At 56.7% G+C, this 17,518-nt stretch overlaps 1 protein-coding gene across 5 annotated transcripts in view; it reads left to right on the top strand.

Moving 5' to 3' along the window:
* The window catches only part of Golga2 (golgin A2), a 17,017-nt gene extending 284 nt beyond the window's left edge, over positions 1-16,733 (top strand). The window contains exons 2-27 of one of the 5 annotated variants that reach the window (XM_010627299.3): positions 2,326-2,448; positions 3,349-3,429; positions 6,079-6,186; positions 6,466-6,509; positions 6,627-6,690; positions 7,028-7,084; positions 7,248-7,328; positions 8,153-8,191; positions 8,452-8,514; positions 8,596-8,689; positions 8,766-8,872; positions 9,998-10,056; positions 10,376-10,517; positions 11,453-11,542; positions 11,643-11,750; positions 12,073-12,160; positions 12,462-12,799; positions 13,016-13,129; positions 13,911-14,135; positions 14,209-14,284; positions 14,424-14,527; positions 14,717-14,935; positions 15,015-15,117; positions 15,201-15,307; positions 15,394-15,553; positions 15,629-16,733. In XM_010627299.3, coding sequence (XP_010625601.1) covers positions 2,326-2,448; positions 3,349-3,429; positions 6,079-6,186; positions 6,466-6,509; positions 6,627-6,690; positions 7,028-7,084; positions 7,248-7,328; positions 8,153-8,191; positions 8,452-8,514; positions 8,596-8,689; positions 8,766-8,872; positions 9,998-10,056; positions 10,376-10,517; positions 11,453-11,542; positions 11,643-11,750; positions 12,073-12,160; positions 12,462-12,799; positions 13,016-13,129; positions 13,911-14,135; positions 14,209-14,284; positions 14,424-14,527; positions 14,717-14,935; positions 15,015-15,117; positions 15,201-15,307; positions 15,394-15,553; positions 15,629-15,843 — 3,009 coding nt within the window. In that variant the 3' untranslated portion in view covers positions 15,844-16,733. The remainder of the gene's footprint in view (positions 1-2,325; positions 2,449-3,348; positions 3,430-6,078; positions 6,187-6,465; positions 6,510-6,626; positions 6,691-7,027; positions 7,085-7,247; positions 7,329-8,152; positions 8,192-8,451; positions 8,515-8,595; positions 8,690-8,765; positions 8,873-9,997; positions 10,057-10,375; positions 10,518-11,452; positions 11,543-11,642; positions 11,751-12,072; positions 12,161-12,461; positions 12,800-13,015; positions 13,130-13,910; positions 14,136-14,208; positions 14,285-14,423; positions 14,528-14,716; positions 14,936-15,014; positions 15,118-15,200; positions 15,308-15,393; positions 15,554-15,628) is intronic. The other 4 variants (XM_010627300.3, XM_010627303.3, XM_010627301.3 and 1 more) reach the window with 4 other exon arrangements.
* Positions 16,734-17,518: the final 785 nt, after the last annotated feature.

The following is a 17,518-nucleotide window of genomic DNA, read 5'->3' as shown; positions in this document are numbered from 1 at the left end:
GGCGAGCCCTTGGGCGCCCCTAGTTCCCCCACCAAAGTCCTCTCAGCCAGCCCCGCCTCCTCAGCCGCCCAGCCCCCGCCCTCCCCGGGCCCCCGGGTGACTTTGGCGGTGACTCCCGGGGCTCCCCACTCCGGGCTCGGCCCCTACCTCCTGCCGCCCAGACCGGACCTTCCCGGCCCCGTATCCGCGGACGTCGATCCGTTTCCCCGTTGGAATGGAGAGGAGGGCCGGGAACGGACCTGCTCCGTGGGATCGGGAGGAAAGAGTAGAATGCAGTTACGTCACAGCCCCCCAACTGTCATTACTACCGCCAGCCCGGCCTTTGATCTTCCCACCCGCTCCCCTAGGTGTCCGAACCCCCTTTCCGGTTTTTCTGGTCGAGGTGCCGATGTCCACCTGGAAGGGGACTCGGGACCATGAGAAGGAGTGCAGAGAGCCTTTACACTCCCTGACTTCTTTAACTTAGACCCGAAACGTTGTCATAGTATCTCTGGGTGACCGTAGGAGAGCAGGTGTGTGCTGGTTTTCTTCCAGGCTTCAACGTCCATAGAGATGTTTAAATTTTTCTCTCTAAATTCGCTCGTTTCTAGTCAAATTCCCTTTGACTCTAGGACCAGAATGGCCTTTATTTGAGCTCATTGGAGAGAGTTCTGCTTGTTTAATATGGAGCAGGTTCTGGGAAATGGAACTTCAGTTTTGTCTACCTGGGGTGCTTAGTGCCACAAGATAAATACGAGGCCTTTTTTGTTTGTTTTTGTTTTTTGATACAGGGTCTCACTGTGTATTTCAGGCTGGCCTTGAATTCACTGTGTATCTCAGGTTGGCTTTGGACTCTTGGCAGCCTCGGCCTCCTAAGTGCTAGGATTCCAGGCGTGCACCGCCATGCCTCGCTATTTTCTGAAGTATCAGTTCTACTTGATTCTCAGTGAGATGTACACAGATTCGTAAAGTGGGCTTCTTCCTGAAATGATGCTTGAGTTGGGCTGTTGGTTCCCAAGTGCTGTAGGGCTGTGTCTTGACTGTTCAGGACTAAGGGCACCTTGACGAAGTTTGGGAAATCCTGGTATACAGCGCTAACAGATGCCTAAGAAAGTACCCGGATGTCGGCTTTCTAAACCACCAAATGTACAGTTACTGCCTATTTAATGTTTACTTTTCCACCTCTACCTCTGGGTTTGCCCCCTGGGAGTGGCTGGTTCATGGCAAACCCCAGAGCTGAGAGTTAGAAGATTAAATTGAAATCCATTCTTGCCTTTGGTGTGTGTGGGGTATGGTGCTTGGGATCGAGCACAGGGCTTTGAGCATGGTGGGCCAGTGCCCAGCCGCTGAGCTGCACCTCTTGCCCAATTATTGACCCCCTTTTTTGCGGTATTAGGGATTGAGTCCAGGGAGTGCTGAACTACATCCCCACCCCTGTTTATTTGTACATTTTTATTTATTTTTAAAAATTTTATTTTATCCCACTCCCCCACCCCTTTTATTTATTTATTTATTTTTAGAAGTTAGAAAAATTTTTTTTTTGGTACAGGGATCGAACTCGGGTCCTTGTGCTTGCGAGGCAGGTGGTGGAACCACTGAGCTAAATCCCCAGCCCCTATTTACTTTTTATTTTGACCTTTAAAAAAAAATTTCCCAGGCTGGCCTCAAACTTATGATCCCCCTGCTACAACATTCCCAGTAGCTGGGAGTGTAGGTGTGCACCAGTGCTCCACTTTGTCTTTATTTTCTTGGTGGGGGGGGTTCATTTTTTTTTTTTTTTAGATAGGGTCTCACTATGTAGTTGAGACTGATCTGGAACTCACTGTGTAGCCCAGGCTGGTCTCAACAGAGATCCTCCTGACTCAGCCTTCTAATGCTGGGATTACAGATGTGCACCACCACGCCCCGCTAGGGGGTTCTTTTTGAGTCAGGGACTTGCTATGTAGTTCAGACTGGCCTTGAACTCACTGTGTAGCCCTGGCTGGCCTCAAACTCAAAGCAGTTCTCCTGCCTTCCAAGTGCTGGAATTACAGTTGTGTGCCACCATGCCTGGCCTTTTTTTTTTTTGAGACAGGGTCTCTTTCTGTAATTCATGCTGGCCTTGAACTCACAGCCTTTTTAGTGCTAGGATCACAGGAGTATGCCATCACACCTCGCTGATAAGAGTACTAAAAGCTGGGCTGAGATTTAGCTCAGTGGCACCGAACCTGCCTTGCAAGCATAAGGTCCCGAGTTTGATTCCCGGTACCAAAAAAGGAAAAAAAAAAAAAAAGTATTAAAAACTGCAGGACGACGTGAAAACAGGAGCTTATCATTTTTCAGCAGTGTCACTTTTCCTTTCTGCAGTTGAGGGAATTCCAGCAGAAGAACAGCCCTGGTGGTCCTGCAGTAGTGAAGAAGAAGAAAAAGCTGAAAAATGACAGCACCCCCGAGACAAGCACTGCTGGAGATGACCGCTCACCCGAGGATGTAAGTCTCGGCAGGCCCGGCTGCTGGGGCTGGGGGCTCACATGGCAGGAGAGGGTCATGCTTCAGAGGAGAAAGGTGTCAGGACTGGTTAGAATTCTGCATTTGAGGGCTAGGAGTGTTGTAGCTCAGTGGTAGGGTGCTTGAGTAGCACGTGCAAACCCTTGGGTTTGATCCCCAGCACTGCAGAAAACAACCAAATAAGAACCACACACACACACACACAGAGATTATATGTATACTTGTGAAATTTAAATTGACGTTGTTGCTTTTATGTCAGTTCCCTAGGGCCTGGTGCAGAGTAAACCTTCAGTAGATGGTAGTTGCTATTTGATTTTCCTCAACCTCAGGGGAAGTCAGGCCAGTGAGAACAGCCACTTGCCATGACGCTCTCTGAAACAGCCCCAAGGTGTGGGGAGCAGAGCCCCAGGCAGCAGGAGTAGGAGAAGATCTGAGTTTTGAGTTCAGTTCTCCATTAGCTTGCTGGGCGAGCACAGAAAAATCACTTTCTCGCCTGGGCCTCAGTGTCTGTCAAAGTTAATTTTCAGCTGGAGCCTGTTGCGTTCGAGTCATCCCTTACTGGGGAGTCTGGTTTCGGATATGGAGATGGGGGTCTGGAGCCCATCCGGGTTCCTCCCTGATCCTGGGTTGAGGCGGGGGTCTCGTGCATATAAGGGCTAGCATTGCTCTGGTGATGTGACCGTGTCACTAGGGTCCATATTCCCACCTCCTTGATTGGAAGTGACTATCTGGAAGGTGGCACAGGTCCTGGTACTGATCTCTGTTCTTCTTCAGCATTCCATTTTCCCGAGCCCACTTCTTCCTTCCCTCACTTTCTCGCCTCTCTAAGCCACTTTTCTCTTTTTCCCCCTGCCCTTGTTTTTCCCTTCTCGCCTCCTGTAGATTCAGGACATTCTGAAGGTGCTGGTGTCCGACCTTAACCGTTCCAATGGGGTAGCGCTCCCCTCATTGGACAGATGGCAGGTGAGGCAGTGCTGAGACCCCTCTCTGGCTTGCTCTCTCCAGCTGTGCATGCCCCTGAGGCTTCTCTGGTTTGAGGGTCTTCTGCCGCTGGCTTATTTTATGTTGCTGCCATTAACCCTCAGCCCGCCTGTGTCTGCTTCTTCACCTGCTTGATTGATTGGGTGTTTTTTCCCATCTTTTACTGTCTTGCAGGAGGTGACACATACCTTGAAGGGTAAAGCTAATTTGGGAGAACTTTCAGAGCAGATCTGTGGGGTTCTGGCTTTTGAGTGCCTTGTGTGGTGCTGTTAGAATGCGAAAAATAAAAAAACACCTTTAGGTCGCACCCTCTGGGCTTCTATCCCTCAAAGACCAATAGAATGGGAGTAATTTATCTTGGTTTGCAATGAGAAAGAAGTTAAGACAAAATGAGTTTTCATTAGAGTCACAGAGATTAAGTCTAATTTTTTTTTCCGGAGGAACTAACTGCAAAGGTATGAGGTTAACCAGACAGATGAGTGACCAGAACTCTCTGCCCCTAATCTGTTTACAAATCAGAGGCTTCTTGGCCATATTCCCTGGGCCCTAGGTAGCAAAGGCACTTTGCTAAATAGTGGTGAACATAGATGAGCAAGATAAGGTGCCCTTGGGCAGACAGAGGCCTCTGGGAGCAGCAGAGACAAGGTGGCAGTATGCAGATGCTCAGTGGACTTGAGGCTGGTGGAGGTGGCATTTGAGGCTGCTTTGAAGATTAAAGGTAGGTCACATTCAGGCCCGGGAGCGGGGGGGCGGGGCGGGAGAGCAAAGCTTGTGGCCAGCATCCTGAGCTCTCAGACCACTTTCTGGGGATGCGAGGCCTGGGTCCAGAGGGTGAGGAAGTGGCTTCTTCCGGATGTGATGTTGGCACATCCTCCTTAGCTAACTTTCCCCGGGATATCTGCCAAGCTCAGGGAGCAGGGCTGAACTGGGGCCAGATCCTGCTGGAGCTGGGCTTGGGGAAAGGGTTGGATGGGCCCTCCTGGCTGTTCCTAGAGTTTTCCAGGTGTCACAGCTGTTCCCACCTGGGAAGTCCGCTCTGCTCAGGTGCTATGATTTACCTAGTCAGCTCAGACATACTGGGGCACACTTAACCACAGGATTTAAAATTTATGGTGAGCTGGGTGCAGTGGCCTACGCCTATAATCCCAGCTACCCTGGAGGCTGAGGCAGGAAGTTCTCAAGTTCAAGGCCAGCCTGAACAATTAGTGAGACCCTCTTTCAAAATAAAATAATTAAAAAGGCTGGGGTTGTAGCTTACTGGCAGAATGCTACTGGGTTCCATCCCCAATATACTGTCAAAATAATCATGTTAAGGGCCAGGGATTTAGTTCAGTGGTTCCACCGCCTGCCTTGCAAGCACAAGGACCAAGTTCGATCCCCGGTACCAAAAAAACAATCATGTTAAGTATGTTTGGAAATATTGGAAAAATACTATTTGCCCCCCTGAGTGTTCCTGGGCCTAATCCTAGACATCAGTAGGAACCCAAGATGTGAGGAAGGACCTAGAGCCTGTAGGGTCTGTGGCTAGGACCAGACCTCCCGCCTGCGTCTCGTGCCTGGTCGGCTGCTGCATCTGGGCTCTTACCTGTTGATGTTGTCAAGGCGACACCCGGTTCCTGGGCTAACAGTCACTCCAGGGTCACTGGGTTCCAGGGTCATGGTCACAGTAAACCTTCAAGGATGTGGCCCACCCTGAGTTCCCCAGACTCTGGAGCACTGGTGTGTGGAGGGAAGTCAGTTTGGATGTTCAGAGGTCAGGGCTGAAGGGTCCGGAGAGCAGGCTGCCCTTGCCGTGGAGAGAGACGCAGCCACTTCCTCCCTGCGTGCAGCCTCCCCGCACAGGCCTGGGCGCCCTGGTGCTTGTTCCTTGTCGGGTGTCAGCTGCCCCGCCTTTCCCATTCTCTGCCCATCTGGCCTATTGCACATTAGAAGATACTAGAGCCAGAGGCTTCTTACCTAAGAGTGAGGCCTGAACTTGGGGATCGGTGGGGCACAGCTGGCCAAGCAGGTGGGTCCAGTTGGGTGAGTGGGGGAGGTGTCCACATGACCCAAGTCCCAAATCCTAGGACTGTTCCCTGGCTGCTATTCCGGGGAAGTGGACCGTGACCCTCGGAAGCAGACATTACTGATTGTTCAGGTTGTTTCTGAAGCCAGCACAGGCCGTGCTTGGGGGTGAGGCGGGAAGAAGGGGGGAAAAGAGGGCGCACGGAGAAGCGGGGCACGGTAGTTCTATTGGTCACAGCGACGAATCCATCACCACCAGCCTCTGGCCAACAGGGCCCAGGGTCGGGGTCACTGCGGCGCAGACTGGCTCCCTGGAAGAACAGCACCTCCCGTACCTTCCTTACAACTGCTATGGCTGCCGCCATCAGAGCCTGGCCCGTCTTTTTGCGGAGCTGCAGGGAGACAGGGCCTTAGAGATTCTGGATGGAGGCTGTGCACCCTTGCTTGAGCTTGGGCAGTGGCCCGAAGCCTGGGCGCGCCTCATCCACACCCCCAGTGGCTCCAGTACGTGTGACTGTCCCTCTGACTGCAGCAGCGCTGTCCTGCCCGCACCGCCCCCTGTGTCCGTGGCAGTTAGGCATCTTCTCTCCTGCATGGCCCCCTAAAGCCCGCTGTGTTCTGTGACAGGCACCCAAAGACCATGCTGCTTCTGCTCCACCTTCTGCTGATGACACTGTGTCACCTGGCGGGGTCCCTTCCCCAGTCGCTGCTCTTACTAGCGTGGCGTCACTTCAGGTTTGTGCCTTTTCCCTTTGGCCTGCTGTCTTCCTGTGTGTTCGCCCCGCCGTGCTTCCCAAAGGCCTGCACCCTCCATGGGGTCTCCTCTCTTCAGGCACCCTGGTTCCTCCAGCCACTGTTCTCGTTGGGGATGGGGCTGGGGAGGGAGGCCCCGATGAAGCTTTTCCTCGAGGCCTGGGAAGATGGAAAGTTGTTGGAGGGAGCTTGGCTCACCCCTCTCCTGGGTGATTCTAACCAGAAGTTGAATCACTGCCCCGTACGTCTCTTCCCAAACAGAACTGTGATGCTGACAGTGACCCTAATGTCGTGGACGAAGCCAAGTGAGTGTCTCCTGTGGGGCAACAGTCCCTAGGCTGAGGGGCCAGAGCAGGCCGCTCCCCGTAAGCCTCTTCCCCATCCGGCTGCCTGCAGCCCTGACCCCGTGTCTCCATCCCTAGGACTTTCTCATCCACCGAGAGCCTGCGACAACTTTCCCAACAGCTCAACGGTCTCTTGTCTGAGGTACCCCACTGGGGCCCAGAAGTAAGAACAGGGGAAGGCTAGTGTCTTAGAAACCGATGCAGAGAACCACAGGAGAGCGAAAGAACTTCTGACCCGCCTGTGTGCTGGGTAGCACCAAACGAGTCCTGTGTCCCCTGAGTCCTGTCCCCCGAAGCCGTACAGACGAAGGCCTGGGCCACGCAGTGGGTGACGCCATTTGTCCTGTTGGATGAGAGCTGCGCGGCGGGGCGGACGATGGGGACAGATGAGGAGGGGCTGGCAGGGGCCGTGGGAGGAGGAGGACGGCTCAGGCACTCTGGGGACACAGCCTCTCCATGCGAGTTCTCGTCTCTTCCAGTCCACATCCTACGTCAATGGGGAGGGCCTCACGTCTGCTAACATGAAGGATCTAGAGGTGAGTGGCCCAGTGACCCTGCAGGCCATTCCGCCGCCTCCCACAGTGGTCCTGGGCGCCCCGCTGCCAGCCGAGACAGCCCACACACCCCTTGACCCTAATGATGCTCTCTCTACCTCTCCCCTCAACCTCCTCCGCCTCCTCCTCTCTGCATGCGCCTCAGAGCCGGTACCAAGAGCTAGCAGTAGCCCTGGACTCCAGCTATCTAACAAACAAACAACTCAGTAGCAAGATAGAGGAATTGGTAAGAGTCCAGTGGGGTCCCTGATTCCATATTGCCAACTGGGGCTCCTCTTTCCCCTCGGGGCTCTGCGGAAAGGGGCTGGGGCCCCTGGTGCCAACGGGAATGGGGTAGTGGGGGCCTAGGTCTCAGCCGGAGGGACCCCAGAGCACAGAGCATGCAGCTTGGCTCTCTCCTACGCCCTCTTTGCTTCTTTTCTGCCCTTCAGACCCCCCCCCCCCCCTTGGCTCCTTGCCCCACTTGCTCTGGGCCTGTCACCTCCAGTGGCAGCACAAGCCCACATCCTGCCCTGGCTTGGGCCCTAGTTGCCATGAGTTTGGATAAGCCACCTTTCCTCTTTGGGCTTGAGTTTGCTGCAAAGGTAGAATTAGAGGATGGCACAAGTCTCTTGTGCTCTAAGAAGCAAAAATTTCAAAGCTCACTGTCACGAGAGTGCTAGGGAGAAAGGATGGTGTTTGTCCTCACCCACGCACCCCTGCCGCTCAGGCCAGCCCCAGCCCGTAGGGCAGCTCAGTTGTTCAGTGAGTGCGCCCTTCTAGGCTCCCCGCTGGCAGAGGGTCATCTGGCTTCCCCATTTCTAGAGGCTTATGTTCTCGTGTTTAAGGAGAGCCCAGATTCAGACCTTTGGTGGCGTAGCCATGAGGGAAAGCTAATGAAAAGCCATTTGTCTTTCCTTGGGGGTTTGAGGCGGTGGTTGTTATATTCCCATGGGATCTGAGACGTTCTCCTCTCAAATCTGTCCCGAGCCCCCACCTGCCTCCTCTAAGAGGTCTGGGACCAGCGTAGAGGGGCCAACCCCAGTTACCTTCCTTTGACTCTTCCCACAGAAACAGCAGAACCAAGATACTGTGCAACAGCTGGAAAAAGTAATGTGGTTTCTATGTTTGCTCATTGCATGGCTGCTGGGATGGGGTGAAGATATGGAAGGCGAAGCCCCAGGCTTGTCTTGCTCCGTCCCAGCCTGGAGCACGATCCTCCCCAAAGCCCCGCCCCGGCCCCCACAGGGTCCCTGATCATCCAGTCTCATTGGCGACCCGCTCCTGGGTCACTGTGGCATCCTGGAGACCTGCCCTGAGCTGTTCCATCTCTGCCTCCCAGTAAGGTACTTCTTTCCTTTCCTCTGTAGGAGAAGCAGGAGTTTCAGCAGAAGCTGGCAAAGGAGCAGGTGTCCCTGCGGGAACAGCTGCAGGTGAGCGGACGGCGTGGTAACCCCACGGCCCCTGGACAGTGTCCTTCTCTCTCTCTCACTTGTTTGGCTTTTCTTCTAAAGGTTCACATTCAGACCATAGGCATCCTGGTTTCCGAAAAGGCAGAATTGCACACGGCCCTGGCCCACACTCAGCAGGCAGCCAGGCAGAAAGCAGGTGGGCACTCAGATGCCCCTTCCTCCTTCCCCGGAGGGGGTCCTCGGGTCTCATCCCGACCTCTCTCTCGTCTCAGGAGAGTGTGAGGACCTGGCCACGCGCCTGAAGTCTTCGCGACAGCGCGTGGGAGAGCTGGAGAAGACGCTGTCTGCCGTCTCCACACAGCAGAAGCAGGCGGAAAAGGTGAGCCCCATTGCTTTTCTGGCCACTGGCAGCCCAGCGTCCCTGATGGGGCATGAGCCCAAAGGACCCTTCCTCGGGGTGGAGGCCTTGCTGCTCAGAATGCAGCGTGGGCCGTTCTTGCTGCTGTATAGTCGGTAGAAACAGCTGGGGGATGAGTGGGCTGCTGTGGGTGATCGTGGGTTCTGTGTGGAGCGAGCCGTGGATGCAGAGCCTGAACACCGGGTGCCCGCCATGCCCTTCCCTGGCCGTGGCCTTGGCCAACAGCTAGGAGAATGGATATGAGGCCTGGGCTTGGAAGGTCCAGAGGAACTTAAGGTGCTGTCACCTGTATGCGTGTAATTTATGTGACCCTTGTCTGAGGGGTTTCATAAACTCAGAGGGGAGCAGGGGGGCTGGGAGACGTTTTACTTCTGAGTCGACTGTGAATGTACCATCCAGTCAAAAGGCGAATACAAGATGGGCCTAGAGAGTTAGACCTGGGTGTCCAAATCCTGGCTCTGCCTGGGTGCCTCTCAGGTAGGTGTTTGGTGTTTATACGCTTTGTTTCACTTACAAAATGGCAGTGACAGTAACTGCCTCATAAGAGCATGGCAGCTTGTGCCTCTGTTCCCAGTGACTCAGGAGGCTGATGCAGGAGGATTGCTTGACCCAGGGGTTTGGGGCCAGCCTGGGCAACAGCGAGATCCTGTCAGTGTACACAGAGGCCAGGCATGCTGACACATGCCTAGGATTGTAACACTCTGGGAGGCTGAGGCAGGAGGATTCCAAGTTTGAGCCCAGCCTGGGCAACTTAGTGACCTAGTGAGACCCTGTCACACGATAAAAACTAAAGAAAACAGGTAGGGTGAGAGCACAGAATGAAAGCCCTGGGTTTGGTCTCCAGTACTGGAAAACAGACACACAGACAAAACACACACCCTCTCACACACACACACACACACACACACACACACACACACACACACACACACACGCCAGAACTCTGGGCACAGAAATGCCTGGCAGAGATACCGCGTGTGATTGAGGGTGAGGAAGTGTCACTGTGGCATGGTTGCTTTAGCTGTGGTTTGTGTGCCAGCCGCCTCTTCGACCTGCCAACCCTGAGTTGACTCTCTGTGTTGGCAGCACAACAAGGAGCTAACGGAAGAGCGCGACACCCTCAGGCTGGAGTTGTTCAGGAACAAGTAGGAGGGGAGCGGAGGCTGGGCCTTCGCTGGGATGGGTGTGCGGCGGGGTGGGTACAGAGGAGTGCGGGGAGGGGCTGCACGGCTTCGGGTGCGCACAGGGCTGAGCTCTCTTCCCAGCGGTGCCCCTGACTCCTGGCATCCCCAGGCAACCCAGTCCCCTGTGGCCTGGCACCGTCAGTGCCTCCCCGCTGCCGGGCCCCTTCTCACAGCAGCAGTGGGGTCACGCGGCCAGGGTGGCGGGCTGTTCGTCAAGGCGTCCTCGCCCTGCTCGGTTCATTCCTCGCTCCACTACCTCTGCCTCTGCCTCTGGCCACAGCAAAAGCAGCGAGGACCTGAAGCAGCACAACTCAGAACTCGAAGAGAGGCTTCGCGTCCTCGCAGCTGAGAATGCTGCCCGCCAGCTGGGAGTGGAGGAGCTACAGAAGAAGCTGGAGATGTCTGAGCTGCTGCTGCAGCAGGTGAGAGGCCCTACGGCGGCCAGTGTGTGGGAGCCAAAGAAATGTGTCGTGGAGTCCTCTAGAAGGCCATACACTGGGCCCCTGCCCAGACTGTGGAGTCAGACTATCAGGGATGTGTTGCTGCACGCCTGTAGTCCTAGGACTTGGGAGGCTGAGGCAGGAGGATCAGCTCGAGTTGCAGGCCAGTCTGGGCTACACAGTGATCTCAAGGCCAGCCTATGCTGCACGGTGAGATCCTGTCTCAAAAAAAAAAAAAAAAAAAAAAAAAAAAAAATCAGTGATACAGCTTTTTCATTGTTGCTTTAAGTACTGTGGAACTGGGAACTGAACCCAGGGCTTCCACACTGAGCTGTGTCCCAGCCCTTTTTTATATTTTCATATCTTTTCTTGGTACTGGGGATTTAGCTTAGTGGTTCTGGTGTCTGCCTTGCAAGCACAAGGGCTAGAGTTCTATCCCCGGTAACCCCCCCACCTCCCCCCGCCAAAAGAGACATTGATATCTTCATTTCTTTGTTTTTGGACCAATTTTATTTTATTTATTTATTTATTTATTTTGGTACCCGGGATTGAACTCGGGTCCTTGCGTTTACAAGGCAGGCCACCGAACCGCTGAGCTAAATCCCCGGCCCTCAATTTTATTTTTAACAATGTAATTTAAAAACAAATTTATTTTATCCCCTCCCCCCATATTTTCATTTGAGACAGGGTTTTGCTAAGTCAGTCACTTCCCTGAGCTGGGCTGGAACTTGCTATCCTCCTGCCTTAGCCTTTCAGCTGGCCCAGGCGTGTGTTTCCCTCCTCTTGCGGGGAGCCAGCTCTTTGTTTTCAGTGGTCAGGAGCCTGAGGTGGGCACCGGTCCTGGCGCACACGCTTTGGGGGCTGCGGCGGAGCAGCCTGGGCTCCCAGATCTAAACTTCTCATTTTTCTCAATCCAGTTCTCCAGTGGGTCTGTGTCCCATGACGGTGACCAACAGTTTCAGCAGGCTGTGGAGGATCGGGCACGGCTGGAGACACACGTGGGGCAGGTGAGGCTTTGCAGAGCGGTACGTGGAGGCAGATGGCCCCAGGTGGCCAGGAGCAGGGAAGGACTGGCGACAGCCCTTCCTCACTCTGTGCCCACCGCAGCTGACAGAGTCACTGGCACAGCTGCAGCTGGAGAGAGACCAGTACACAGAGAACCTGAAAGAAGAGCGCGCCGTGTGGCAGCAGAGGATGCGGCAGATGTCAGAGCAGGTGAAGCATGGTGACCCTCGGCCCACACTGCGTGGCTGTGCTTGGCGTCCGCGCAGCAGGGGATGGAATTGCTTGCTGTGTGGGTCTTCTTGTGGATTGTTTTTTTTTTTTTTTTTTTTTTTTTTGAGACACGGTCTCATTTTGTAGTTCAAGCTGGCCTTGACTTGTGGCCTGGGCTGGCCTTGAATTTACAGGGATTATCCTGCCTCAGGCTCCCCAGTGCTGGGATCAAAGGCATGCCCCACCACACCCAGCCCTGTGTGTGGGTTTTGTGGAGGTGGCCAGCCCTGCTCCCCTCCAGTGTCCCCTGTGCCTCTGGCAGGTGCACACATTGAAGGAGGAGAAGGAGCGCAGCGTGAGTCAGGTACAGGAGCTGGAGAGCAGCTTGGCCGAACTGAGGAGCCAGATGGGTGAGCGGGGATGGGGCGACCTGGGAGCAGGCCTGGTCCCAGGGCAGTGGGGGCGGAGTCGAGGGTCTGTGCCGGGAGATGGGAGGCTTGTCATGTCTCTGAGCCTCCGTACCCCGGTCTGTGGAGAGGGGGATGTGCCCCCCATCAGCCGTACTGGGTGGTGGCTTCAAGAATGGCCATCCTTGCGGACGAGGCCTTGGGGAAGCCATGGCTGGGGCGAGGACCCTACCTTGGGAGTGAGGCCTGAGAAGAGTTCCGGAAGCCAGAGGCTTCGGGCCCTGACGGCCTGCTCCCTTCCCAGCGGAGCCTCCAGCCCCACAGCCCCCAGCCGGGCCCTCTGGGGAGGAACAACGGCTGCAGGCAGAGGCTGAGCGGCTGCAGAAAGAGCTGGAGCGCCTGGCAGGACAGCTCCAAGCCCAGGTGCAGGACAACGAGAGCCTGAGTCGCCTGAACCGGGAGCAGGAGGAGCGGTTGTTGCAGCTGGAGCGCGAGGCCGAGGTGTGGGGCGAGCAGGCGGAGGAGCGCAGGCAGATCCTGGAGAGCATGCAGAGCGACCGCACCACCATCAGCCGGGCTGTGTCGCAGAACCGCGAGCTCAAGGAGCAGCTGGCCGAGCTGCAGGATGGCTTCATCAGGCTGGTGCGTGGGTGCTGACCCGCCACGTCCTTCAGGGCAGAGCAACAAACCTTCTGGGCCTCTGTCGCCCTGTAGAAATGGGCACATCACTAGGTGGATAGCCTGTGAGCTAGAACCCTGCCCAGGCATCTGTCGGGGAGAGGGGTAATTCCCCTTCCCTGTGCTGCGGACCCTGTCCGGGGCCTGGGTCTGTGGCACTGATTGCTCCCTTTTGTGCAGACCAATGAGAACATGGAGATGACCAATGCGCTGCAGTCAGAGCAGCATGTCAAGAAGGAGCTGGCCAAGAAGCTGGGGCAGCTGCAGGAGAAGCTGGCGGAGCTCACAGAGATGGTAACTCCCGTCCATGAGCCTGGGCTCTGACAGGCGTGCTGGCCAGGGGAGGGGAGGTGCTGGGGCCAGGGCACATGTGCTGCAGCCTGGGGACAGGTGATCCCAGAGTTCTGCAGAGCTGTCCTGTGACTGTTTCTTGCTCTCTGCCCTTGACTGCTAAAGGTGGGCAGACCCAGGCTCCCAGGTGAGGATGTCCTCATTGTGGGGCAGATAGGGTTTGATGGGAGGCTGTGTGGGCTGAGGCTGGATTCTAACCTCAGCTGAACCTGTCAGTTTCAGTTTTTCACATCGCTGAGCCTCAGTTTCATTAACTTCAGGAGATTAGCCTTTTCCTTATAGAGACTTTGAGGACTGAATGAGTTCATTGTGTGAAGTGAGGGTGCTAGCAGAGTGTGCTTAGCAGATGTGGGTTGGTTCCCTCTGATGTGTTCCAGATGTTCTGGGGTCTAAAGTCCAAGTGGTATAGCTGGGTGTGGTGGCGCATGCCTGTAATCTCAGCACTTGGGAGGCTGAGGCAGGAGGATCACTGTGAGTTTGAGACCAGCCTGGGCTACACAGTGAGTTCCAGGTCAGTCTCAACTACATAGTGAGACCCTGTCTCAAAAAAAACCAAAGGAAAAAAAAATTATATATATAAAAGTAAAGTCCAAGTGGTGGAAAAGCAGGTTCCAAGGTGTGAGGCTAGGTGTAGAAGGCCTGGGCTCTGGGTGTTCCCCACCGGTTTATGGGTCGTAACTGGGAAGCAGGTCACCCTCCTCCTCACGCCCAGCGTCTTCTGTAGATGGAATTGAAGAGTCAGGAGGTGCAGGGTCTGCAGCAGCAGCGAGAGCAACTCCTGTCCCAGCTGCAGCAGTACACAGCGGCCTGGCAGCAGGTGACCTCCGAGAAGGAGGCGCTGCACAGGCAGTTCCTGGTGCACACGCAGCTCCTGGACCAGCTGCAGCATGAGCAGATGCAGGGCAAGACAGCCGAGGACAGGGCCCGCCAGGAGCTGCGGGAGACCCAGGTGAGGCTGGGAGCTGAGGCCGGGCGGGGGACCTGGCCACCTCTGTGTCTGCTCACCTTGTCGTGGACTGCAGGAGCGCCTGGAGGCCAGCAGCAAGCAGAACCGCCAGCTACAGGCCCAGCTCAGCCTCCTGGCCCTACCTGGGGCAGGTGAGTGAGGCTGTGGGGAGGGAGGAGCCTGAGGAGGACTCACTGCTAAAGAGAATGGAGGAGAGACGTGGGCGGTCCAGGGGGACGCGATGGGCAGGTGCAGCAGAGGTGGGCTAGGACCCTCTGGCTGCTCCCACAGGAGAGGATGTGGAGGAGGAGGAGGAGGAGGCGGAGGAGGCGGAGGAGGAGGCCCCTCAGCGCGATGTGACCATCCCAGAGGACTTAGAGAGCCGAGAGGCCATGGTGAGTCGGGCTGCACTGTCCCTTCCCTGCCCTACGTGCCCTGCCTCCCTGGGTCCCTTTGGATGGTTTCCCCACCCTCTGGCTTCTCTTGCTTCCCCGGGCGCCAGTGTCAGACGCCAACCCCCTAGGAAGAACAGGTGCTCCCCAGGCCCCGAGCAGACCCCCAGCACGCCCACCCTCTTCCTGCAGGTGGCGTTTTGTAATGCAGCTCTCTCCAGTGCCCGGGAAGAGCGGGCCAGGCTGCGTGGGCAGCTGAGGGAGCAGAGGGCGCAGTGCCGGCGCCTCGCCCACCTGGTGGCCAGGTCTCACAGTGAGCCTGGGAAGGAGGTCCCGACCCCCGGGAGCACAGGTGAAAGCGAGTCTGGGGAGAACCACCGGGCCCTGCAAGTGGCCATGGAGAAGCTGCAGGTGGGTCTGTCCGGAGGGGCCGGGAGGGCGGCCAGGGTGGCGGCCACAGACCCTCCCCTGACCGCTGTTCTGGCTCCAGAGCCGCTTCCTGGAGGTCATGCAGGAGAAGGCGGAGCTGAAGGAGCGTGTGGACGAGCTGGAGCACCGCTGCATCCAGCTCTCTGGGGAGACGGACACCATCGGTGAGCGGGCCGGGCTCCGGGGTGGCCGGGCAGAGCGACGGGCTGAGGGACGCCTGGAGCCCTGACGTGGTGCCCTCCCTCAGGAGAGTACATCGCCCTCTACCAAAACCAGAGGGCGGTGCTGAAGGAGCGGCACCGTGAGAAGGAGGAGTACATCAGCCGGCTGGCCCAGGACAAGGAGGAGATGAAGGTGGGGCCCGGCACGCGCCGTGGGTCGTCCGTGGGCTGTCGGTTGTCGGCCAGCCCGGGGCAGGCACTGAGCACCTCTCCCTCCAGGTGAAGCTCCTGGAGCTGCAGGAGCTGGTGCTGAGGCTCGTGGGTGAGCGCAACGAGTGGCAGGGCAGGTTCCTGGCCGCCGCCCGAAGCCCTGCCGGGGAGCCCGCTCCGGGGCCTGGAGACGCCCAAGGACTCGGTGCTGCCACGGCCGAGCAGGGTGGTGAGCAGAGCCACCGGGTGGTGAGGGGCGGGCGTGGGGAGGGGTGCAGCACTGAGCGCTCCGCTCTCTCCGAAGACCTTCTCGAGGTGAACCTTGCCGACAGTGCCGAACCTGCACAGGACGTGGCCGGGCCGGGCTCGGCCCCCGAGAACCCCACGGCGCGGCAGATCATGCAGCTGCTGCGTGAGATCCAGAACCCCGAGGAGCACCTGGGCCTGGGCGGCAGCCCGTGCATCCCCTTCTTCTACCGGGCGGACAGGAACGACGAGGTGAAGATCATGGTGATCTGAAGAGGCCGAGCGCCAGGCCTAGAGGAGTGGGGCAGGGATGGCCCCACTGCCCCCACTCAGTCCCTGCCACTCTAGCCATGCCACCTTTTATCTTTAGAGTAGTAAGAGAAACTGAAAAATTAAAATTTACAAAAACTAAAAAAAAAATTTTTCAAATTAAAAATTGAAAAAAAATTGAAAAAAGTAAAAAGAAAAACAATAGGAAAACAAAAAGACCCCCTGTCTCACTGGGGACACGGACAGGTGCAGATCCTTTGCCGTACTGGCCAGCGTCTTATTTTCTGGACTCCTGTTCAGAGAGCCGTAGCCTCAGCCACCGGGGCCGGGGCTCCTGGTGGCCTCCTCGCCCTTGCCGAGCCCTCCCGCAGTGGGGGACCCCCATTCTCTCGCTGTGGACAGCTCTTGCCCAGGTGGGACTCCCTGGAGGCCAGGCGAGGCCACTCCATCTTTCTGTCCTGTGGATGGAGCCCAGGGCCTGGCCCCTGGCCCTCGGCCCCCAGCCCCAGCCCAGTTCGAGGCTTCGAGGCGCTCTGGAGCTGGCCAGTCGGGCAGGCAGTGAAGCCGTTCATTCAGGGGCCCCGCCTCCGGTGCACTTTCCTGCAGGGCAGTGGGGCGGTGCCCTCGCAGCCCGGAGAGGGAAGAGGCTGCTGCGTGGGCTTCCCGCCCCGTGTACATACTGTACCTGTGTAACATTTTGTATATTCCGGGGGAGGGCCGCCCCCCTGTATCATAGAGGCTGGAGCTGGTGGATGGGGAGCAGGTCCTATAATTATTTGGGGCTGGGAAACTTATTTATTGGTAGCAGAGAACAGAGGAAGGAGACGGGGACGGGGTTGTGGTGCCCTGGTGATGCGGCTCCTGTTTATTTTGCTTTTTCTTTGGAATAAATGGATTTAGTCATACAACCTGGCCTTGCGTGTTCGTTCTGGGGTCTTAGTGTGGGCTGTTGGTCGGCACTGAGCAGGGAGTGGGTCTTGCCAGCAGAGGGCGGGCTTTGGGCTGCACGGTGCCTGCCTGTCCAGCAGGGCTGTGCGGCATCTTCCTCTGTGTTGCTAAGTGATGGTGAGAAGACCATGGGGGCTACAAGGCCCGTCCCATCCAGTGGGCCGGACTCCAGCCTGATCTAACAGGCCCTGCTCCCCTGGCCCGTCCACCCTGGGGGCGGGTTCCTCCCATCTCACCCGCTGCTTGTGCCAGACCCAGCCCTGACCCGTCAGGAGAGCAAGGCCTGCCTGGCCCCCTAGTGGCTAGAGCAGGGTTCACAGCCCGCTGAAAGGCACCTTGAGGTGCTTTCCCAGGAGCCACCATCCCCGTGCCCTGGGGCGAACACGAGCCAGCGGAGGACACGGGTTTCCCATCGTCCAGGTACAGGTTTTATTCTCAGCCAAGAGAGAGCAAGACTGGTGGCAGTCAGAGAACCACACAGCTGCCTTTGCAGCGCCCATGCTTTGGGTGTGTATGGGGGGCATGGGAGGATGGCCAAGGGGCTGGCTGTCCACAGGCCAAGCAGGACAGGGAGGCTCACTGCAGGTCGCACACTGCAGCAGGGGGTGTCGGTGACGAGGTTCCTTGTAGTTGGGCCACAAGACTCCACAAGGACAGCATGGTGATTGATTCCAACACTAGAGGTGAGGCTGTGTCGGCCATATATATGTATATGTATGTATATATATAT

The sequence above is a fragment of the Fukomys damarensis genome, unplaced genomic scaffold (genome assembly GCF_012274545.1).
Source record: "Fukomys damarensis isolate Sample0158 unplaced genomic scaffold, DMR_v1.0_HiC HiC_scaffold_36, whole genome shotgun sequence".
Lineage (NCBI taxonomy): Eukaryota > Metazoa > Chordata > Mammalia > Rodentia > Bathyergidae > Fukomys > Fukomys damarensis.
The sequence above is the reverse complement of the archived record's forward strand: the minus strand, read 5'-3'. Positions and strand labels throughout refer to the sequence as shown.